This window comes from Sus scrofa, chromosome 1, assembly GCF_054392235.1.
Source record: "Sus scrofa isolate SSC_HxYL_T2T_F1_AM1 chromosome 1, Sscrofa_HxYL_maternal_Yorkshire_Landrace_v2.0, whole genome shotgun sequence".
In the NCBI taxonomy this organism is placed as follows: domain Eukaryota; kingdom Metazoa; phylum Chordata; class Mammalia; order Artiodactyla; family Suidae; genus Sus; species Sus scrofa.
The window spans coordinates 21250447-21275702 of NC_139383.1; the positions used below are offsets into that span (position 1 = coordinate 21250447).

Consider the following 25256-nt stretch of genomic DNA (forward strand, 5'->3'; position numbering starts at 1 on the left):
CAGTGCTTGTGATTGGTCCATTCATGTTTTCTATTTCTTCTTGGTTTATACTTGGAAGATTGTAACTTTCTAATAATTTGTCCATTTCTTCTAGGTTGTCCATTTTATTGGCACATAGTTGCTCGTAGTAGTCTCTTAGGATTCTTTGTATTTCTGTGATGTCTATTGGAACTTTTTCATTTTTAATTTTATTGAGTTCTCTCTCTTTTTTTCTTGATGAGAAAAGAAAGCATTTTCTCATCAAAGGGAGTTTATCAATTTTGCTGATCTTTTCAAAGAACCAGCTTTTAGTTTCATTGATGTTTTCTATTGTTTTCTTCATTTCTGTTTCATTTCCTCTTCCTTAAATAGACTTCCTTAAAGTCTATGCTTTTTTTCCCTTCTGCTAACTTTGGGTTTTGTTTGTTCTTCTTTCTCTATTTGCTTTAGGTGTAAAGTTAGGTTATTTATTTGAGATTTTTCTTGTTTCCTGAGGTAGGCTTGTATTGATATAAACTTCCTTTTTAGAATTGCTTTTGCTGCATCCCATATGTTTTGGATTGCTGTGTCTTCATTGTCATTTGTTTCTAGCTATTTTTAAATTTCCTCTTTGATTTCTTCAGTGATCTATTGGTTGTTTAGTTCCATGTTGCTTAGTCTCCACATGTTTGTCTTTTTGCAGTTTTTTTCTTGTTGATTTCTAGTTTTATAGCATTGTGGTTGAAAAAGATGCTTGATATGATTTCAGTTTTCTTAAATTTACCAAGGCTTTTTTTGTGGCCCAGAATATGATCTATCCTAGAGAATGTTCCAAGTGCTCTTGAGAAGAATGTATATTCTGCTGCTTTGGGGTGGAATGTTCTATAAATACCTATTAAGTCCATCTTTTCTAATGCATCACTTAAGACCTGTGTTTCCGTGTCAGTTTTCTGTCTGATCTGTCCATTGCTGCAAGCAGGGTGTTAAAGTCCCCCACTATTATTGTGTTATTGTCAATTTCTCCTCTTAAGGCTGTTAACAGTCGCCTTATATTCTTTATATACAAGTGCTCCTATGAAGTGCATATATATTTACAATTACTATATATTCTTCTTGGATTGATCCTTTGTTATGCATTGTCCTCCTTTGTCTCTCGTAACATTCTTTTTTTAAAGTCTATTTTGTCTGATATGAGTATTGCTATTCCAGCTTTCTTTTGATTTCTATTTGCCTGGAATATCTTCTTCCATCCTCTCACTTTCAGTTTGTATGTGTCCCTAGAACTGAAGTGGTTCTCATAAAGATATATATATCTTATTTTTGTATCCATTCAGCCAGTTATGTCTTTTCATTGGAGCATTTAATCCATTTACATTTAAAGTAATTATTAATATGTTTGTTCTTATTGCCATTTTGCTAATTGTTTTGGATTTGTTTTTGTTGGTCTTTTTTCTTCTCTTCTCTTGTGGTTTGATGACTGTCTTTAGTATTGTGTTTTGTATTGTGTTTGGATTGCTTTTTCTTATTTGTGTGTGTATCTATTGTAGATTTTTGGTTTGCTGTTACCATGAAGTTTTTTTTTCATTTTTTTATTACTCAAGTGAATTTATCACATCTGTAGTTGTTTAATGATCATAACAATCTGATTTCACAGGATTTCCATCCCACAGCCCAGGCACATCCCCCCACCCCCCAAACTGTCTCCTCCAGAGACCATAAGTTTTTCAATGTCTGTGAGTCAGCATCTGTTCTGCAGAGAAGTTCTGTCTGTCCTTTTTTCAGATTCCACATGTCAGTGAAAGCATTTGATGGTGGTGTCTCATTGTGTGGCTGACCTCACTTAGCATGATAGTTTCTAGGTCCATCCATGTTGCAAAAAATGCTGGTATTTCATTCTTTTTAATGGCTGAGTAATATTCCATTGTGTATATGTACCACATCTTCTTCATCCACTCCTCTGTCGATGGACATTTAGGTTGTTTCCATATCTTGGCTATTGTAAATAGTGCTGCAATGAACACTGGAGTACGTGTGTCCTTGCGAGTCGTGGTTTTCTCTGGATAGATGCCCAGGAGTGGGATTGTGGGATCAAATGGTAGTTCTATGTTTAATTTTCTGAGGAAACTCCATACTGCTTTCCACAGTGGTTGCACCAATTTACAATCCCACCAACAGTGTACTAGGGTTCCTTTTTCTCCACACCCTCTCCAGCACTTATTGTTTGTAGACTTTTGGATGATGGCCGTTCTGGCTGGTGTAAGGTGGTACCTCAGAATGGTTTTGATTTGCATTTCTCTAACAATGAGTGATGTTGAACATCTTTTCATGTGTTTTTCGGCCATCTGTATGTCTTCTTTGGAGAACTGTCTGTTTAGATCTTCTGCCCATTTTTTGACAGGTCTTGTTTGTTTTTTTGGTATGGAGCTGCAGAAGGTGTTTATAAATTTTGGAGGTTAATCCCTTGTCAGTCGATTCACTTGCAAAGATTTTCTCCCATTCTGTGGGTTGTCTTTTTGTGTTATTTAGGGTTTCCTTTGCTGTGCAGAAACTTTGAAGTTTGATTAGGTCCCATTTGTTTATTTTTCTTTTTATTGTCAATACTGTGATAGGTGGATCTAAGAAGATGTTGCTGTCGTTTATGTCAGAGAGTGTTTGGCCTGTGTTTTCCTCTAAGAGTTTTATAGTGTCTGGTCTTATATCTAGATCTTTAATCCATTTGGAGTTAATTTTTGTGTATGGTGGTAGGGAGTGTTCTCATTTCATTCTTTCCCATGTGGCTGTCCAGTTTTCCCAGCACCACTTATTGAACAAGCTGTCCTTTCTCCATTGTATATTCTTGCCTCCTTTGTCATAGATGAGTTGGCTGTAGGTGCGTGGGTTTAATTCTGGGCTTTCTATGCTCTGCCACTGATCTACATTTCTGTCTTTGTGCCAGTACCATGCAGTTTTGACGATTGTTACCATGAAATTTTAATATAAGAATCTTTATGTATGAAAGATTGTTTCAAGTTGCTGATCTCTTAGTTGCAAATGCATCTCCAATATGTTGCATTTGTACCCTCCTCTTCTCAAAATTTCTAGTATTTGCATGTGGATGATTTCCTACCTTTACTATGTTTTTCTTTACCAATGGGCCTTCTTATTTGTAACCTTTTTGTTTTTATTTTTATTTATTTATTTATTTGTCTTTTTGCCATTTCTTGGCCCGCTCCTGCGGCATATGGAGGTTCCCAGGCTAGGAAAAGAGCCACAGCAACGTGGGATCCGAGCCACGTCTGCAACCTATACCACAGCTCACAGCAATGCCGTATCGTTAACCCACTGAGCAAGGGCAGGGATTGAACCCACAACCTCATGGTTCCTAGTCAGATTCGTTAACCACTGTGCCACGACGGGAACTCCAATTTTTTTGTTTTTAGTTGTGGCCTTTTCTTTTCCACCTAGAGAAGTTCCTTTTGTATTTGTTGTAAAGCTGGTTTAGTGGTACTGAATTCTCTTAGCTTTGCTTGTCTGTAAAGCTTTTGATTTCTTCTTCCAAATCTGAATGAGAGCCTTTCTGGGTAGAGTATTCTTGGTTGGAGGCTTTTTTCCTTTCATCATTTTAAGTATATCTTGCCACTCCCTTTGGGACTGCAATTTCTACTGAAAAATCATCTGATAACCTTATCAGGATTCCCTTGTATGTTATTTGTTGCTTTTCCCTGGCCTCTTTCAATATTTTCTCTGTCTTTAATTTTTGTCAGTTTGATTAATATGTGTCTTGGAGTGTTCCTCCTTGGGTTTATTTTATATGGTATTCATTGTGCTTCCTGGATTTAAGTGAGTGGTGCTGTTCTCATGTTAGGGAAGTTTTTAGCTATTATTTTTTCAAATATTTTCTCTGGCCCTTTCTCTCTCTCTTCTCCTTTTGCCACCCCCTATAATGTGGATGCTGGTATATTTAAAGTTGTCTCAGAGTTTTCTTATACTATCCTCATTTATTTTAATTCTTTTTTCTTTATTCTGTACTGCATCAGTGATTTCCGCCAGTTTATCTTCCCCCTAGCTTATTTGTTCTGCTTCCTGTATTCTGTTATTGGTTTCTTCTAGTGAATTTTTTAAATTTCAGTTATTGTATTTTGCATCTATACTTGCTTAATCTTTTTTTTTTTGCCTTTTCTAGGGCTTCTTCCCATGGCATATGGAGGTTCCCCGGCTAGGGGTCTAATCAGAGCTGTAGCTGCCAGCCTACACCAGAGCCACAGCAATGCTGGATCCAAGCCACATCTGTGACCTACACCACAGCTCATGGCAATGCCAGATCCTTAACCCAGTGAGCAAGGCCAGGGATCGAACCCACATTCTCATGGTTCCTAATCGGATTCATTAACCACTGAGCCATGACAGAAACTCCTATACTTGTTTTAATCTTTAAATCTTCTATTTCTTTGTTAAATATTTCTTATAATTTATCAGTTTTTGCCTCCAGTTTTTTTCCTCTAAGATCTCGGATCATCTTAATTATCATTACTCTAAAAACTTTTTCATAGAGGTTGCTAATGTCCAGTTCATTTAGCTTTTTTTCTGGATTTTTTTCCCCTTATTCCTTCATCTGGATCTTATTTCTCTGCCTTTTCATTTGGTATAGCTTTTTGTGTGATCGCCTTATTGTAGGCTATCAACTTGTAGCCTCTCTTGCTTCTGGTGTCTTCCCCCTTGTGGGTGAAGTTGGTACAGGAGCTCATTGCAGGCTGCCTTATGGGAGGCACTAGTGGCTGCCCACTGGTAGGTGGAGCTTATTCTTGTCCCTCTGGTGGGTAGGGCTTTGTCTCTGGGTGTGATTAGAGGCAGCTGTGTCCTAGGAGGACTTTAGGGAGCCTGTTTGATGATGGATGGGGCTGTGTTCTCACCCTGTTTGTTGTTTGGCCTGGGGCTTCTCATCCCTGATGGGTAGCACCAGATTTTTCCCAAATGATCACCTTCAGGGAAGTTCACATTGATGATTATTCCCGAGACCTCTGCCTCCGATGTCCTTTTCCCCACAGTGAGCAACACCCACCCCCTGTTTTCCCAGGAGATCCTCCAAAACCTGCAGGTAGGTCTGACCCAGATTCTTATGCAGTTTCTGCTTTGCCCTGGGACCCAATGCACATGAAATCCTGTGTGCACCCTCCAAGAGTGGAGACTCTGTTTCCCCTAGTCCCATGGCGCTCTTGCACACAAGCCCTGCTGGCTTTCAATACCAGATGCTCTGGGGGCTCCTCCCAATGCCAGACCCCCAGGCATGGGAACCTGACATGGGGTTCAGAACTCACACTCTTGTGGGAGAACTTCTACAATATAGTATGTTTCCAGTCTGTTGGTTGCCCATCCGGTGGGTATGGGATTATTTATATCATGAAAATGCCCCTCCTACCATCTCGATGTGGCTTCTTTTCTGTCTTTGGGTGTAGGGTACCTTTTTTGGTAGTTTTCTATATATTTTGTTGATGGTTGTTCAGCAATTGGTTGTAATTTTGGTGTTTTTGTGAAAGTTGAGCTGAGATCCTACTCTGCCATCTTAATCCCGTGATTGCTAAGTTTAATTCATCTTCTACACTCAATCCTGTCTTTTAGAAATACAACATGTTCCTATCAAAATTTACATTCCAATGTTAGTACAGGTTTGGTGTTTTGTTTTTGATACAACTATAGAAAAAATTTTGGCACCAAATGAACTTTTAGAAAGTGTTAAGGCTTTATAGAGACTAATTTCTCAATGCAATTTAGAAATTGAGAAAAGAATGCCAAGAATTTTTGAGTCTTTCAAATATAGGCAGTCCCCAGTGCATAGAACTTCTTCCACATAGAAGACTACCCCCATCAGGCTCACATGTATAGAAACCCACTTCTGCTACTCCTAGTGACCAGACTACACAGGAACTGTAAGCCCACACTTACAGCCTCATGGAGGAAACATAAGAGAGGGAAAATGTGGAGAAAGTAAGGCAGAATGTTCATTCATTGCTGCCCCAAGGCTCTTGCTATAGTTCACCTTTTCGTCTTTCCCCCAGGCCTGTATTCCTATCTCTGGTGCCCCCCATTTCCACTCCAGAAGTCCCTGTGATTAGGTAGAACTAGAGAGCTTTTCATCTCATTTGGCCAACAGCAGTGAGTGGTGGGAGGGGGGTGAACCATATAGGTGAACACCACAATGTCAGTTTTCTTCTTGGCAATCCCATTTGGAATTCACAAATCATTTGATTCTACATTAAAGACAAAAACAAAACCATAGTTATAAATGGTAGCTCATTTCTACAACTAGAACATTTCACTGTAAATTAAAATTAGTATGTTTGGCCTAAAAAGCTAACTACCCCTTATGACATTTTTTAATGGGGGGGGGGAATACTGTGAATTTAAAACAAATTTCTTATAATGACTTTTGAACCACAAGCCATTTAAAGGATGGAGACAGGAAGTACTTGTTAGAGTCACATGGAATGAGTGTTTCTTGGCTCCAACATCAGCTGGGCAATTGAAAGAGGAAAAAAAATTGTCTTTGGTTGACAAAGCCATGTGCAGATCCCCTCAGTGTACCAAGTATAAGAAGTGGAACTCGGCAGGTGGCTCTTGCAGCCACGTAAGCAGCTAAACTGATGGGAGTGTGACTAAACATGGTTATTGCTTTTCTAAATTTTAATAATGATGAAGCTCTTTCTAGCACTTGGCCTTAACTTTGTAGGCACACACATATGAATAGCTCTGCCACCCAAACATTCTCCTCTCTTAATAGCTGATCCAACAGAGAAAAACTGTAGCTCTGTAGGCACCGACTAGGAGAAACTTTTCACCTGACAGATTAAAGAAACATGACTCTTGCCAATCCATTACCTTTGGCCAAATATCATGGAACCAACCAGTTGAAATGTCACTATCGAACTTAAACTTCTGGTCTGAGATCTTCAAGTCTCTTCTGGAAATTGTTTGTCAATATGGTCAGAGGTTCTGCAAAACTTTATAAAATGGCCTAGCGAACTTTTCTTCCTCGTTGATGTACCTACAAAATGACTTTTTTCTGGAAAGGTATCTGAAACAGATCAGAGTCAGTAGTCCTTTATGTGAGGCTGGTCTTTTTATACTGATTTTTAGATATTAATAAGGAATTCAAACTGCAGAGCCCCAGGTTCTTGGGAATCTCTTCTTCCCACCATTAACAGGAATAAAGCCCCAAGAAGTTTTTAAATAACCTCATTACCTGAGTATTTCTGTATAAATTTAAAGTTTTACTGAAGTCAGTGGGCCCAGAGAGAGGAAGAACTATAGTTTGTGAAGGAAACTGTCCACATCATTAGTTAAGAGTAAAGGCTGAGACTTAAGGCTGGGAGAGAACCAAAGAACAATTCACAGGCAAAACCACCTGTAGAGACCCAAACCCATCCCTTGCGAACAAAAGGCAAGAATCTCTATGTAAGATCTGGTCAGGGTTTTCCATGGCAGAAATGGGACACCTCAGAAGATCAGGGTACCACATCTTTCCATAAAGCATAAGACCAAGAGCAGCAGTCTTTGTTGACGACTACTGAGGAAAAGCAATTAAGATGTTTCAAGAAAAGACCACAGAACAATAGCTGGGGATGAAATTTTAAAAAGGGTACGTTTTGGTTTAGCGGTGGTGGTCACAAGAATGAAAACAGAATCCCTAAAGGGTAAATGGCATGAGGCTCTAAAGGGGGTATCCAGAGACAGCCCACAACCTTTAGTGTTCCTGCTGTGCCTTCCTTCTCTATCCCACAGCCATGGACAGGTTGTTCTTGGTTTTCTTTCTATGGCTCTCAACTCTGCTGTTTTAGTCATTTCTAGACATCCAATCAGCTGGCAGATCAGTGATGCAACAAGGATGTGATCCTACTTCATGGAGCCTCACTGTGGCCTTGCACCCTGCACCCCCGACCCTGCCCATCTTACAGCTCCCCTCAGGTGGGGAGTTACAAATGAGCATGCTCTAGGAAATCACACTGGGTAGCCTGGAAGGCGAGGCCCTGTCTGTTGCTCTTGGGGAGGCTTGCAGGTACACGACCCCATCCCCCACCCCATCTTTGGGCTAAAAGACACATTAATATTTGAGAGCCTGTCTCTCGGGTTTCTTGTTTGGCTACAGGGAAGCAAGTAGCTTCTCTTAGTGGAAGAGTTGCTGGATTTGCCTCCTGGCAGGATGAGGATTCTGTGAGGCTCCTGGCTGTGAGTCTGGGGCGTGGGCTCGGGCTCCTTGGCCCACCTCCCTCCTGCCTCCTTTTTGGTTCAGCTCTTTTTAGGGAAAAGATACTCATTGTAATTTAAGGTCTAAATTTGGGTCTCCTCCTTCACATAAGAAAACATGATCCTTGGGTTTGTTTAGATGTGCCAGAGTGAAGTGGCAGTGATTGGGGACCCAAAAATGTCCCTGGTCTTCCCACCAGGTGGACCAGGATGCCATCCATCTGTCAGAGGCACCACTTCCTCTCCACCTGGGGGACTGCCCTTTTAGATGTGTTCTGAGGTTCATCCCTTGATCCAAAAAAAAAAAAAAAAAATTAGATGCCACCCTATTGGGCCTATTTGCAGGAACAGCTTTTTCTGGACTTAAAAAAAGACTGCTTGATGACCTGAAGCTGGCTGGCCACTCTCTCCAGCCCTTGAACTTGTTGCCTCCAGCTTAGAGCCTCCCTCTGCCCTCATAATCTTTATTCTAGGTTTAGTGCATTTTGTGTCTCATTTACGAAACCCTTCTCTTCTCTATCCTAAGGTCATGAAGCTATTCTCCTATATTAATCATTGAATAACTTTATAATTTGTCTCATGTTAGATCTCATATCCACCTGGGTTGACTTTTGTGTATAATATGAATTAGGAGTCCAATTTCTTTTCTTTTTTTTCCCAGCTCCACTCTTCTCTCACTTCCCTGCAATACACCTCTGTCATTTAGCAAGTATCCTTTTATGTGGGGGCCATTTCTTTTTCTTTCTTTTTTGGCTGCTGGAATATAAAAATACTGTCACTTTTTCATACTGATTTTATGTCCAGCAAACTCCCTTAAATATTTTAAGCAACGTTAATGGATTTAATATGTTCACATTACTTTTAAACGTTTCAAATGCTTAACCAAGCAAGCGTATGCTCTCTGTAAGAAAAACCTTCCAAAGAGTTTCAAAGACTCTTGTAAATCTGTTTGAAATAAATAGAATCACATTTATCTGTCAGATAGCCTAACATGCCAAATTCTCTTAAGTATTACAAATACTTTCAATAACATACATAGAGATTATTACTAAACCTAACCAAATATTAATACTAATGGTTGATTTAACGTATCATCTCTGTATTTAATGATAAATCCAACTCTGCTTAAAAAGTCAGTCACTCACCTATAAGTGAAGCAGCAGCTTTAACATTGAAAATGATCAGAGAGGTTCCACTTCAGGAGCACTGAGGTTACCATATAGAGCAAGTCACTGTTCTTATTTCTGCAATTTATAACTGGAAGATTACTGACCAGTAAGAAGTTTGAGACTGGGAAGAAGACCTAGGGTAAGCCTAGGTTCAGGGTTATCTTTTCTCAACTCCTCTGACACCTGAGTCCTAAAAATAATCTCTTAAATTAAGAGTGGCCTCCCAGCCCAAACCCTTCAAGTGGAATTTCTCAGCCTGCTTCATTGAATTCATAAAGTAAATACCAAGCCAATAGCCATTCATTGGACACTCTGCAGGTCCAGGGGTGTGCACGCCAGCAGCAAGGTCAGCCTTCTGGAGGACAGACTAGGGAAGAAGTCTGCACAAGCCCTGTAGTTCTCAGAATTTGTGTTTCAAAGCTTGATCTGTGTGTTTTTGATTCAGGGGTTAAGGGAGTATCAGCAGAGATGGGTATGTCCCCTTGACCATGGACTTTGCAGCTCATGGGACAGTGAGCCATAGCAGGACTATCTAAACTGAGGGGGGCCCAGGGCAAGGCCACTCTTGATTTAATCAAGGATTCAGAACTGCATTAAAAGTAGCACAAAACTTTAGGTGCTTTTATGACTTTTTTTTCTTTTCTTTTTAGGTCCCCACCAACAGCATATGGAACTTCCTAGGCTAGGGGTTGATCGGAGCTGCAGCTGCCATAGCCACAGAAACACTGGATCTGAGCCACATCTGCAACCTACGCCATAGCTTGCAGTAACTCCGGATCCTTAACCCACTGAGGGAGGCCAGGGATCAAACGTGTATCTTCACGGACACTACGTCAGGTTGTCAGGTTCTTAACCCACTGAGCCACAATGGGAACTCTGACTTTTTAAAGTAAAGCTATTCTGCCAAATACAAAGATTACCCTAACAAATCAAGGGATATAAAAGTAGAGACAAAAGACTATACCAACATCATTTTGCTATCTCAAGGGCTCCATAGATGTGACTGTGACTGGTAATATTTATATATGGTTCCTCAAACAACTGGAGCAGTTAACTCACTAAAGCTTATTATTAGAGCAGTCCTCCATAGCTGTAATGTTAGAATTCCTTTGTAAGAGAGACTTGGAGGCAGATACCTAGTTGGAAGTGGGGAGACTTGAAACTGCATTTGCGGAGCGGTTTACATAAGCTGAAGAAAATGTGCCAGGAACAGGTGGGGAAAGGGCACCATTGGTACTTTGCCATGACTGTGTGCCAGTCTGCTCCATCCCCCAGATTCCTTTCTGGCCTTAGGCTACCATAAATAAATTAACAGCATTAAAAATATTAGGCTTGCTTCTGTGTCATTTTCTTTTTGGGCCACTGTAGACAGCATATTAATACAGATCCTTTGGGAAATGCTAAGTTAGAAAACACTCACAGGCAACATATGAAGGGGATATAATACAAATGAATAAAATCATAAAAATACACATGCAGATTTTAAAACGATTCTATTTTATAAAAGTGCAACTTGTAAAAAAGTGAAAGAAACCGTACTTGAATGAGAATATCATCCCTTCTCTTCTATACACACACTTGTTCTAAAAATTCAAGAGGAAACAACTTCCCTGTATTGATTTAAAGCTGCCAGGCATTAAACCTTCGCAAGGAACTAGACAAACCTTACACATTCTCACATTCAAATCAGAGGAAAGGTATAAACTCAGCTCTTTTCTTCCAGGTTCACCTGTGACTTTTACTCTAGGCAAACAGTAATGAATCCCATGTTTAATTGGACACCTGAAATGGTGCATGAAAGGTCAGTCCCATCCATTTCACTTCTTGTTCTTAGATTCCATATTCTAATTTGTGCTTACTGACTTTCAAGGACTCGGCTAAACTGGCTCAGCTGTGAAAAACTATTCCTTGCGATCCTTTTGGATAACTAAAGCAGCTGTAAAACAGTTAAAATTTAGTATATTCATAACTTTGTAAATTCTTGTCATGGATTTTTTTTTTTCCTCTGACATTAACTCCACAGAAAAAACTCTTCCCCCTAAATCCACATCTCTTAGGCTCAGAGTGAAGGATAATCATGACTTTGGGGTCCTAGCTCCTAGGGGTTGCTTTGAGATTTTGGCACCTCCATGCCTAATCCAGTGTGAGAACAGTATTCTAATTCAACAAGTATTTATTGAGTTCCGACTATGGGTAAGCCATTATATTAACACAATAGAGAGAAAAGTTACATAATTCAAAGGAACTTATATCAATGAAATAATGCCATATGTACCCAGTTTTCAGCATAATTTATGTAATTATTCCTTTATTTGTTGGCACCAAAATTGTTTCCAATCTTTTGTGGTCACTCAAAATGCTGTCATGAACATGCATTCATTCATTTATTCAATGAATATTATTCAGTACCTATGATGTGGTAATCATTAATCTTAGTACTGCAAGATTTTATATTACTGCAACAAATGGAACATATACCTAACATTTCAAAGTTCCTTTGTGGAATTTCTCCCATGAGAAATTTTTTTCAAAAATTACACCAGCTTGTGATTGAATGTTATCACTAAACAGAAGGGGACCAGCCTGTAAAATTTCAAGTGAAAAGTTATTGAATGCATGCCCATGGCAATTGTATCTACCCTAGGAAAGAGTATTTTAAAAAGTATGGAACACTTTATCCTTTTGAGGTGTGTGCCCAATTCAAGGTAAAACCCTTCAAAAATTAGGAGTTCTAAAGGTGTGCTCGAGTATATGAAACCTGTAGTAGCTGGGAAAAGAAAAGCTGAAGCTAAAGATATTTTTAACCACAGCAAAACAAGATCATCTTTGGCAAGCTTCTTTTAAAAAAATTACCTAAATTCCATAGCACCTAAATTCTATATCATCACTTAATCCAACTAAACATAAAACCCCAAAGTAAAATTTGTATGATGATAAGGGAAGATTGTTTGTTTTTCTCCTAAATTATCAAAGTCTTAGTTGCCTTTGAAAATATGGTAAACCAAAGTTTTGTCACAAGGTACCTTTCCTGCTTACCATGGTCGAGAAACTCGGGGTTCCTAATTATAAAATGTTCTCAACCACTGGTCTTTTTGTTAGCTTTAAACACTGTTTTGGCGACCCCTAGTGTGAAACATGATATCAATACCTGTATATACAGAAAACTCTTAATATTTTAAAACTTGCTTACAAAAAAAGGGTATTTAAAATAATTTTTCACCAAAGGAAATGTGATTTTACTTCAATTTGAACTTTGTAACTTTGTATTTTTCTGCAATAGTAATAAAATTTATAATTTATAAATACATGAGATAGTTGACAATCCGTAAGAGGATGGTTATTTAGAGTATCATATGTCCATACAATGGAATATTATGCAGCTATAAAACAAGACAAAAAACAATAAAAAGAATGAAGAAGCATCTTATGAGATTCATGTGAAATGATCTTCATGATATGTTAAAAAATAAAAGCAAACAAAGTCAAAGTAGAGAACTATGGTGAGCATTTTGCTACCATCTAAATTTTAAAAGAGGAAATATCATATATATCTGTATGCACTTAAGTAATTATATGATATGTGTGTTTTCATTTTTAAAAATCTCTGGAAAGATAAGCAAGATACACATAGCAATGGTTGCTTATTGAGGGTGGGCATGAGCAATGGGCAGATGCTGGGAACTGCATTCCTTTGTACATTTTCTTGGTTTTGAATGATGCCTTGATCATTCAAAATATTCAATGGCTTTTTAAAAAATTTAAAGCCAGTAGCCTTAAAGATAGGCAAAGAAAAGATGAAAAGAGAAAATGTTTCCTTGCATTTCCCAGCCAAATATAATTTTCTGAGTAAAAACATGTATTTTCTTTCTTTTCCTTATACATTTTTGACTCTATGTCTTTTCCAGTGGAATCTTGTCTTGCTTATTTTCCTTACACAAATGCCAAATTATCAGAAGTCATTTGATAGTTACATTGAAGCAATCCTAACAGGCAAGTTTGACTTGAGGCAATATCTTGGGATAGGAAATTGTAATAGTTCTCCTGGTATGTCTTGCCAACAAGGCCATTGGTTCCAGACCAAAAGTCTTTATTGGCAAGAATTGTAAGAGAAATGTGATATTCTTGGGACTTCCCTGGTGGTCTAGTGGTTAGGACTTGGCACTTTTGCAGCTGCAGCATGGGTTCAATCCTTAGATTGAACACAATCAAGCCGCTGCATGCTATGGCCCACCCCCCATGCCCACCTCCCAGCCCCCAAAAAAGTGGTGACAATTTAAGATCCATAAGGAACATCTTCAAATATATATAACAGATACCCAGGAATAAATCTAATAGAAGCCGTGAAAGAGTCATGTGGAGAAAATTATGCAAGCTTTATTATTTAAAGTCAAAAAAGTAGGCTTAAATAAATGGAAATATTTACCATGTCATAGATGAGAAAACGCAATATAGTTAAGATGACAATTCTCCCAAGTAAATCTTTAAATCCAATGTAACTAATACTGAAACTGAAGCAGGGTTTTTTTTGTGTGTGTTATCTGTAAGCTGATCTTATTAAATGGAAGGGTTTTGGTGACTTTGAGGGTCATTTGGAGAAATGTACAAAATACTAATCAGAGATTTATTTAGATTTTAAAAGTTAATGTTCAGTTTATTAAAGTTATAAATCAAAAAACCACCTCTTTCCTTAACCTATTAAATTCAGCCAAAAAAAAAAAAAATCCTAGGAGGTCCCGTCATGGCTCAGTGGTTAATGAATCGGACTAGGAACCATGAGGTTGTGGTTTGATCCCTGGCCTCACTTAGTGGGTTAAGGATCTGGCATTGCTGTGAGCTGTGGTGTAGGTTGAAGACGCGACTTGGGTCTGACATTGCTGTAGCTCTAGCGTCGGCTGGCAGCTGTAGCTCCGAACAGACCCCTAGCGTGGGAACCTCCATATGCCGTGGGTGCAGTCCTAAAAAGACAAAAAGAGAGAAAAAAAAAAATCCTAAACTATTTGTTAGTCTAGCAACTTTTCACAATTACTCTTAAGAAACTTTTGGATAAAATTTAGTTTCATGCTAAATATTTGTTTGTAAACATTTTATACCATACCTTTCATGTAATACTTTAGTTTTCCTTATAAGCATCGCAATTGTCTGAACTTAAAGAAAATCTTGGAGTTCCTATTGTGGCTCAGTGGGTTAAGGACCCATAGTTGTCTCTGTGATAATGTGGGTTCAATCCCTGGCCTTGCTCAGCGGGTTGAGGATTTCACGTTGCTGCAGACTGCAACATAGGTCACAGGTGCAGCTTATATCTGGTGTTGATGTAGCGTAGGCCTCAGCTGCAGCTCAGTTCAACTTGTGGCCTGGGAACTTCCATATGTTGCAAGTGCATCCATAAAAAGAAAAAGAGAGGGAGTTCCCCATTGTGGCTCAGTGGAAACAAACCTGATTAGTATCCATGAGGATGCAGCTTCCATCCCTGGCCTTGCTCAATGGGTTAAGGATCCAGCATTGCTGTGAGCTGTGGTGTAGGTTGCAGATATAACTCGGATTCCATGTTGCTGCGGCTGTAGCATACACTGGCAGCTGTAACTAGATTCGATCCCTAGCCTGGGAAGTTCCATATGCCACACCTGTGGCCCTGAAAAAACAAAAAAAAAAAGGAAAATCTTTTCATGTACTTAAATTATTTTCACAAATCTAATTAATCAAATTTACAAATATGTAAAAAAAAAATCAACCAAGGTCTCATATATTCCACCTCACTGTATAAAACAGTGCTGAACTATGCCCCCCGCCACCCGGTGCAAATTCAGACAATGAAGTCCTAATAACCCCCAGTAACTCAGAATGTAATCTGGAGATAGGGCCTTTCTGTAAAAAACAAGGTCATATGGGTGGCCTCTAAGAGAGAAAATGCCTGTCTTCAAGACAAGGAGAATCCTTAGAATGAAGCCAACCTTCTCAACACCTTAATCTTGGACTTTGAGCCCCCAGAACTATCAGGAAATTAATTTCTATTGTTTAAGCCACCCGGTTTGCGGTACTTTGTTTTGGCAGCCATGACAAACTAATACCCCTTGGCTCTTAGTTGATACATATAAATGTATTTTCCATCTAGTTCTAAATTTCTTTGAATTTGAGGTTTTTCTCTCATATGCTTAGAATCATGCTTAATAATAATATTAATTTTCATGCCTTTATTTGACTACTCAATCACAATTTCCATGCAGATTTTACTGACAGTTCTAAATTCATGTGAAAGAGCAAAGGCTCAAGAATAGTTATGATACTTATGAAAGAAAGATATTGTACAGGCTTTCACCCTGTCAGATATCAAATCTTATTATAAAGGAACAATAATTAAGATTTGTGTTACTGGTATGCATATAGACAAAAGAGACTAATAAAAACGAATGCCCAGAAACAGACCTATGCATATATAACTGGAGCATTAAAGATGAGTAGTGAAAGGATGACTATTTAATGGGTGATTGATAGTCACTGGGAACTAGTTAGCTATATAGGAGCATATTTTAAAATTAGATCCCTAAAGGAAAGCAAAACAAAACAAAAACATCCAGGTGGGTTAAATTTTTAAATATGAAAAACCAAAATTCTAAAACTTTTAAGAGAAAATGAAGGAAATTACTTTTTACAGCCCCGGAGTACAAAAGAGTTTTCTTGGAGTTCCCATCGTGGCTCAGCAGAAACAATCTGACTAGGAACCATGAGGTTGAGGGTTCGATCCCTGGCCTCACTCAGTGGGTTAAGGATCCGGCGCTGTGGTGTAGGTCATAGACCTGGCTCGGATCTAGCGTTGCTGCAGCTGTGGTGCAGGCCGGTGGCTACAGCTCCGATTTGACCCCTAGCCTGGGAAACTCCATATGCCATGGATGTGGCCCTAAAAAAAAAGAGTTTTCTTGATTTCATTTTTTAAGCCAAATGCCAAATGCACAAACCATAAAGTAAGGCTGATACATCTGACTACTTCGGTATAACAAATGATACCACAAAGAAAGAGTAAGATGAGCCCCAGACTGGAACAAAATATTTTCCTTGCATGTTACTGGCAGGCCTAGAATCCTGAATATTTAAAGATTTCCTAAAAAATTAGTAAGAAAAAAACAAACATCCCAATAAGAAAAATGGAGCAAGGATATGAATATGCAAGTCACATGAACAGGAGTATAATAGGCCAATAAACACATAAAAAACATACCCAGTCTCCCTAGTAAGCAAGGATATGCAAATTAAAGGGACAATGAAATTTCAGTCACCCACCGAATTTGAAATTTTTTTTTTAATGTCTGAGGACACCAGGTTTTGAGAAGGATGTAGATCAAAAGAAATTCACATTCTGCTGGTGCAGCTGCTTTGGAGAATAATTTGGCAATATCGAGCAAAGCTTGCAGATGCTCATCCCTTTCTCAACTACTTTATTCCTATATACATGCCCTAAAGAAATTCCTTTATGTGAAGAATGTATGTACAAGAGTATTCACTGCAGTCTTGTCTCTTATGACAAAAATGTGAAGTTAAATGTCTGTTATTACACTGACATATTTTGGTATATTAATTTAGTAGCATACTAAATACACAATAGTAAAAATGAGCTAAAGCTACATAATCAACATGGATATTGACAAGGGAAAAAACTTTTATAACAATGCATAAAGAGTGTCAATGAGGCTTTAAAACCTACATAGTAAAAACGTCTATTGTTTATGGATATACTAATTTTCAGCAGTCAAAAAACCAGACTCAGAATGTTTCTAAATTCAAGAGAGGATCCTGAAATGAATGAATTAGGGAGCCGGATACAGAGAATTCTTCGAGTTTATTTGTATAGCTTTATTTCTTTCAAAAATGAAAACCAAAATAAAATAACAAACTTGGAAATGAAAATGGCAAAATGGCAAGGTATGATATATCTGGATGGTAAATCCACAGGTATGCCTTATAATAACCTCTATGTTTCAGAAATGAAATATTTGTTATAACCAAGTTCACACTTAAGGGGGAAGTTTTTTTTTTTTTTTCCAATTTTTGGTACAGGCATTTGATCCCAGAGGGAACTGTTTTACCACTAAAATTTTTTAATAAAAATTATATATATTTAAGAGGTGCAACATGATTTGATATACATATACACAATAAAATGGTACCACAAACTAATTAACATATTCACCTCCTCACAATTTTTAGTATTGATACAGTATTAACTATAGTTAACTATAGAGCTCTAAACTTACTAGTCCTATCTAACCGTAACTTTATACCAGAATAAAGATACTTTAAAGTTATCTTTCTCCCAGTAAAGAATTTATTTGGCCGTCATACAGGTTTTTTTAATCCATTCATCAGATGTTTTTTGAGAAACAATCTCTGCGAGGCTCTGTGGCTAGCATAACAGAAGCATATGATACAAGACATCATCTCTTTTTCATTAATATTTTTAAAAATATTACTATTTGAATTTATTGAACTTCGCATTTTGGGGTTTTCTTTGTGGATTTCATGCTACAAATAGATCAAGTAGATAGATGTCTCACCCTCAAAAAAAAAAAAAGACATCATCAAAAAAGTAGTTTTTCTCAAGTAGTTTGTATTCGTGTGGGGAAGTTCTTAAACCAAAAACTGGATATAAAGTGATAATAACAAAGAGATGTACAGGATGAAAAGAATTTACATCTGTCTGGAGTAGCCAAAGTCAATTTCAGGGAGATACTTTCGAGCTGACTTAAAAGGGAGAAGTGTTTGCCAGGGGAACAAAAGCATTCCACGCAGATGGAACAGCTCGTACAGAGAACTGGAGAGAGCAGCACGGGAACGTTTGAGAAGTAGAGGCTGAGGGCCTGTAGGTGGGGTGAAACTTGTTGGGAGGATGTCAAAATTAGAAGCTCAAAAGGAGGAGCCTGTTGTGGGGGCCTGAATGTGTCGGAACTGGTGCTGTACTTAGGTCACTAGGCGGGAAACGGCGGCCCCGCAAGCGATGAAAGAAGTTTCCACACAACTTGTAAGAGACATGGCTGGGGTCAGACCTTGAGTTTCCTGACTTCAGGGTGATCCACCCCTGGTTGTGAAACGGCTACTGTACCCTCTGTAGCTCCGAAAGCGGAATTGCACAAAGAGCTCCTTTCCCCAGTTGCTTACAGCCTTGTACTACTTGTTTCCCACTTCCTCTCGGCCCCCCATCCGCCCGAGGATGCTTCCTGCCTCCCAAACACCGAAGTCCATTCAGTCTCTCAAACCCACACACAGAGGTCCCAAGAAGTCTCTGCGAACCAACCCTCGGAAACCACAAGTCCCAGCATGCAAAGCTCCTGTTAGAAAAGGGCCGCTAGATGGACCAGCATGCAACGCTCTGCGAAGGAGGCGGGGCTCTCTATAGGGAAGGCCCACTGGTAGCGTTGCCGAGGCAACTCCAATTCCGTGACAGAATACACTTCCGCCTGGGAGGCCGGGGACCGCGAGTCGCGCTGCTTTGTCGCTGTGACGCCATCCACCTGCGGCCGCGCGTGTACAGAGGTTCCGGCGGGTGGCTCCTCTCCGGCTTGAAACCTTAGAGCGGCTTCTTCTCGTCTGCGGCTTCTGACCTGCGAGCAAAGGAAAAAGCAACGAGATGACAGACCGCTACACCATCCACAGCCAGTTAGAGCATCTGCAGTCCAAATACATCGGCACCGGCCACGCCGACACCACCAAATGGGAGTGGCTGGTGAACCAGCACCGCGACTCCTATTGCTCCTACATGGGCCACTTCGACCTTCTCAACTACTTCGCCATTGCCGAGAATGAGAGCAAAGCGCGAGTCCGCTTCAACTTGATGGAGAAGATGCTGCAGCCTTGCGGCCCGCCCGCCGACAAACCGGAGGAGAACTGAGACCTCACCGTCTCACCGCTGTACGTGAGCACCTCTCTGCGTTCCTCCGGTTTGTCGTCATTCCCGCGGGTTCCTCTCCCAAGTGGACGGATTCTTCATAGCTCTGCTTTTCGTGCTTTCTTTGTACAGAGGTCCTTACCCGGGGCGTTCCGTCCGACCTGCCTTCCTGTGGAACAAAGTGTTGGGAGACCCGTCATAACCCCTGAGAAACTGAACAGTGGAGAGATCCTAAAGTCTGCAGACGTTAGAGGAGATATGGCTGGAGTGAGATGGGATTAAGAGGCTCGTTTTTGGCTAGTTGACTGTCTTCGTTGCTTTTTCTATAAAGTTTAGAAATGTTTCGGTCTCTTGGTGTGGACTACTTGTGTTCTGGTGGAGGGGCCAAGGAGGGCTCTGGGACTGTGGTTTGCCGGGTGGCGGGGGGTATAAAGAAGGGAAGGGTTGGGGAGGGGTTCAACAGTAGCACAGGGCCAAAGTTCGTTGCCAGACACTTAAATACGCTCTTTATAATATTCTCCAACCCTGACTTCTCCCAGGAACTTTTCTCAGGCCCTTAACACATTCACTATTGAGGTTTGTGATCACTGTGTCCTTTTTCTTTCATACAAAAAAAAAAAATCTTGACTCGCTTTGCCTTCTCTCTGTAGATTACACCTCTTTCTTTTGGAAATACGTGGACATATCTTGAGTATTGACAAACTGTCAAATTAGTTCTTAAATTCATTCAGCAAATACGTGTTGAATTTTATGTGGCAGGCTTTAAGGACCTATATTACACTGGTTGGGGGAGCAGAAGACCACAAAATTTGCAGACATAAGCAAGCACATGTTGGAGGGTGCTGTGGAGAATGAGAGTAGCAGTAGGGTTGCAGTTTTAAGTAGAATGCTCAGGAGTTCCCATCCTGGCTCAGCGGAAACAATCTGACTAGGATCCATGAGGATGCAGGTTTGGTCCCTGACCTCACTGAGTGGGTTAATGATCCGGCTTTGCTGTGAGCTGCAGTGTAGGTGGCAGATATGGCAGGGATCCTGTGTTGCTGTGGCACAGGCCAACAGCTACAGCTCTGATACAGTCCCTAGCCTGAGAACCTCCATATGCCACCGGTGTGGCCCTAAAAAAAAAAAAATCCATAAATAAGATGTTCATGTTAAACTATTGAGAAGGTAACATTTAAGCAGAGACTTTAAGGAAATGAGGGAAATACCATGCGGAAAACTGGGGAAATCGTTTCCCAGGTAGAGGGAACTGCCAGTGCAATGTTCCTACTACAGGGATTGTGGCAGGCTTACTGGAAAAACAGCAAACAAACAAGTATGATTGAAGGGAGTGAGTGAGGGAAAGAGTAGAGGGATAGATTATGGAGGGAAACAGATAAAAGTAGAGCCTGATTGGCCAGTGTAAGGACTTGTGGCTTTTACCCTAAAGAGGTGGGGAGCCATTGGAAGATTATTAAGTGATACAGTCTGACATATTTTAGATCAGTGGGTCTCAAATGTTTTGGCCTTTGGACATAATTACATTCTTAGAAATTCTTCAAGACCCCCACAGAGCTTTTGTTTTTGAGAGTAATAGCTGTTGATAGTCACCAAGCTAGAAATTAAAACAGAAAATTTAAAATACCTAGTAATTCATTTTAAAATAGCAATAGTAAAACTATTACGTGTTAACAACATTTTTGTGAAAAATAACTACTTTCCAAAACAATTTAGTGAGAAGAATGGTGCCTTAAAAAAAACAAAACAAAACAGGCGTTCCCAGTGTTGGCCTTGGTAACGAACCTGACTAGTATCCATGAGGACTCTGGTTCAATCCCTGGCCTCTCTCAGTAGATTAGAGTTCTGGCATTGCTGTGAGCTGTGGTGTAAGTTGCAGCCATGATTGGAGTCTGCGTTGCTGCGACTGGCATAGGCCAGCAGTTGCAACTTGGACTTGACCCCTACCTGGGGAACTTCCGTATGCTATATGTGCAGACCTGGAAAAAAAAAAAAAAAAAAAAAAGCAGTTTTGCAGATGACTTCAATGTCTGGCTTAATATAAGACAGCTGAATTCTTTTTTTTTTTTTTTTTTGTCTTTTTAGGGCTGAAACTGACATATGTGTATGAAAGCTCCCAGGCTAGGGTTCAAATGGGAGCTGCAGCTGCTGGCCACAGCCACAGCCACAGCAACGCCAGATCCAAGCTGCATCTTCAACCTACACCACAGCTCACCACAACACCTGATTCTTAACCCACTGAGCAAGGCCAAGGATCAGAACCCGCCTTTTCATGGGTACTAGTAGGTTTATTGCCACTGAGCCACAAAGGAACTCCAAGACAGCTGGATTCTTGTATCTTCTACATTCAAACTATTGGGATATGATTTTGGTTGAAGTATGAAAAATCCATGTCACATAAATATATAGTAAAGGAGAAATATTTTAATAGCCTTTCCAAGTAGTTATGGATATTCTTTTTTTTTTTTTTTTTGCAACACCCACAGCATGTGGAAGTTCCCAGGCCAGGGATTGAACCTGCACTACAGCAGTGACCAGAGCCACTGCAGTGAGAAGGGAACTCCCCAATTATGGATACTCTTTGATACATTAGCAAAGCCCAACAAGTGGTAATTTCTTAGAAGTTAGTTACAACATGGAATCTGATCAATGAACTTTTCATTGTCTAGTACATTAAAATTCATTAATCTGGAGTTCCTGCTGTGGTGCAGTGGGTTAATGATCTGGCTTTTCTCTGTGGAGGTGCTGGTTCAATCCCTGACCTGGTGCAGTGGGTTTAGGATCCAGTGTTGCTGTGAGTTGCAGCTCTGGCTTGGATTCCATCCCCGGCCCAGGAACTTCCATATGCTGTGGGTTTGGCCATTTAAAAAAAACAAAATTTTTTTCTCTAATCTGTCTTTTGCTCATACATGATTTTGTAACATCTTACATTGGTCAGTTGGAAAGTTTTGGCTGAGTTATAGGTGCTGCATAGATGTTGACACATTTCATTGTATATATCAAAATATGTACTTTGTGCATATTATTAGTACTTTGTGCATATTATTAGTATGCCACTGATCTCATCAGGGAAGTCATACAGTATTAGAAAGCTGAAAAACTAACAGTGATGCTATAAGTTTTCCACAACTTTCAGTTTTTGCTTGATAGCTTAAATTTGGCCACTGGTAGCAAATACTGTCTGTTGCTTTCCTTGAAGTAACAGGCTTAGTTCATTTTCAAGAAAATATCTGTCAAATACCCGGTTCTAAATAACCATAGTTGTTGATCTTTCAGTAAAGGTGATCTTCCTTGAGAAAAAAAAGCAGCCAGTTCAGTTTGCAACTCAAATAATAGCAAGTGCTTTTTCTTGAGAAAACCATTGTGTTTTGATAACAGAAATGCTTTATGCATACTACCAATTTTGCCACATGAAGAATGTGTTTTAAAAGATGTATCCTCATAGGCTAAGATTTCATAAAATCAGTACTTTATATTGTTTTGTCAAGGACATTCTTAGGTGAAACTGAGTTGATATTTTTGGTTTTGTTTTGGTTTCATTGAGAATACATGGCAGTGGAGAATCCAATGACTATTGTTAGTTTGGTACCTGTGTGTGTGTGTGTGTATATTTTTTTTTTTTCTCCTCTTTTCTGGTTGCCCTGAGGTATATGGAGTTCCCAGGCTAGGGATCAGATCCGAGCTGGAGTCATGACTTAAGCTGGATCCTTAACCCACTGTGCAGGGCCAGGGATCAAACCTTCGTCCCAGTGCTTCCAAGACGCTGCCAATCCTGTTGTACCACAGTGGGAACTCCCGGTGCCATTATCTTGACTGATGCTAAGTGCTAGTGCTTTTACTCACTATTGCTTTTGTACCATCTAGACAAATATTAACAGTGCAAATGGCAAATAAAATCTTAGTATTATTAGGAAAATAGTATTGACTTTCACAGATGTTCTGAAATTCCTTTCCCACCATTTTCACTTGAAAAAAAAAACTGATATATTAAACTGTGATTATTTAGACTTGAGTATTTGGCAAATATTTTTTCAAAAAAGGAATGAAATGGGCCATCATTTCCAGGAAAATAACTGAACTGTTTCAGAAGATCTCTCTGGCTGCTGTGTTGAGAATTGATGTAGGTAATGTGACAGAGTATAGATTGTAATTGTCAGCAATTAAATAAAAGTATCAACACTAATGCTTTTTCCCTGTAGAGAACAGGAGCGAGTCAAATCCCCATCCTTTCAAAATTTGCACAAGAATGAGCCCCTGTACCTGACTGGAGTCTGTAGCCATAGACCAAGACAGAGGACAACTTGCATTGGAAGTAGAGAGGAAGGGACTGGATATGTAGTATGGGGTAACTTATATAAAGAATCAAAGGAGTAAGGTGGACAATGAGAACAGTATTTAGACAAGTAATCTAAGACCTCCATGAACTGGCTTGGATTTATATTGTTAGAATTTACAAAGACAAAGATTTTGGACTGTTTTTATTACCTGATGTATCTCAAGTGTCTAGAACAGTGCTCAGGACATCACACGTGTTCCATAAATGTCAGGAGTTGAATATGTAAAGATAGGACTTAATCCAGAAGATATACTAATTCATGTTGTAGGCAGTCTTCAACTTCACCAAAATAGGTCATACCAAAGAAAAGAGACATTTGAAAACATGCTTCTTAGATAGTAATAATAGCTAACATATGGATAGTTTTTATGGTGTGCTAAGTGTTCTATCTTAATTCCTCTGGGAGGTATTTTCTTTGTTTTACAGATGAAGCAGTTTCAGAAAAGCTAACTGCCCAAGGTCACACAATTACTATGTGGCTAAGCCAGGATTTGAACCAGGTCTTTCTAGTTCCAAAGTACAAAGTCTTAAATACACTGTTGCCCAAGCAAGTCTAGTATGTGAAAATCATATCAGAATAATTTGAAATAAGTTATTGTCTCAGATAAGAAATGGAAATATTAAAAGTTTAGTAGATTATAATGAAGGAAGGTCAGCCCAATGTGAAAGTGGCTTATCTAAGTAAAAAAATGTAATGTCAAATATATTGAATAAAGTTGATTTTAATGGGGAGAATGATAATTTGTGTGAAAAAAAAATCCATTCAAGGATCTGAAAGTAAACACATTGCAGTCCATATATATTTAATTGAAGCTGTTATTCTTTTTCTGTTCTGGTAGAAAATAATATTTGTATCAAACACAGGAGGGCAGCAAATGATGCTGTGATAGAAACTGCTTTTGGAAAGAGCTCTAAACTGGTAGATTACGCTAACAGGAGAAAATTAATTCTTTTTATATTTATTTACAGTGATGTAATTAGCCACTTTTTGAACTATAAAGTGATAAACATGTTTATCTTTGACAAATGTAATGAATACTGAAGATCAAAGTATTACACTTACAAGAATGGGACAAGATAAGGACCCTAGCCTTAAAAGGATACTAGTTAGGGAAATACATATAGCACCACAGGAGGAACTCCGATCTGTAATGGCAAGAGGTGAGTGCTAAAGAAAGATACAGAAAAAAAGGTGATAGCGTTTATACGAAGAGTTTAAAAATTGCCTTGATGATGCGGATGAGGGCAATGTTGAGAGACGTTTGAGCAAGACCTTGAGGGGTGGCTGGGATTTATATGTGTTAAGACAAGGGCAAAGGAGTTCCCGGATAGTCTAGTGGTTAGCATTCAGCTCTTGCACCACCGTGGTCTGGATTCAATACCTGTCTTGAAAACTTAGATCCCACATCAAGCTACTACTTGCTGTGGCCAAAAAAAAAAAAAAGAAAAGAAAAGACAAGACAAGGGCAAGGCCTTATGAGCCTCTAGGATTATGACCATCCATCTGCCCTAGTAAGGGCAGAAGAATTCAGACCACTTGTTCCTATTTAAAACCTTTCTGTTACTTCCAATAACTTATGGCTCATAGGACCCTTCACTCTTTGCCCCCTACTCTTTTTGGAAGGCTGGAAATGCAAGTTAGGATCTAAACCCTAGGATACCAGTGTTATCTCAGTTAATCTTCACAACAACCCTAGAAAGGCTATTA

The 25256-nt window shown here is 39.3% G+C and overlaps 2 protein-coding genes across 2 annotated transcripts in view; both read left to right on the plus strand.

The window, feature by feature from the left end:
* Positions 1-25256, plus strand: part of LOC146405968 (uncharacterized) — a 97015-nt gene that overhangs the window by 55780 nt on the left and 15979 nt on the right. The gene's annotated exons all lie outside the window — the stretch shown is intronic.
* SF3B5 (splicing factor 3b subunit 5) lies at positions 18836-19564 on the plus strand. Its single transcript, XM_003121152.5, has 2 exons — positions 18836-19238; positions 19348-19564. Exon 1 carries the CDS (start codon positions 18958-18960, stop codon positions 19216-19218), a length of 261 nt encoding a protein of 86 aa, XP_003121200.1. The 5' UTR covers positions 18836-18957; the 3' UTR covers positions 19219-19238; positions 19348-19564.

Excerpts from the sequence above, each read along its gene's own strand:
- SF3B5 (XM_003121152.5), top strand. The coding sequence starts at position 18,958 with ATGACAGACCGCTACACCATCCACAGCCAGTTAGAGCATCTGCAGTCC.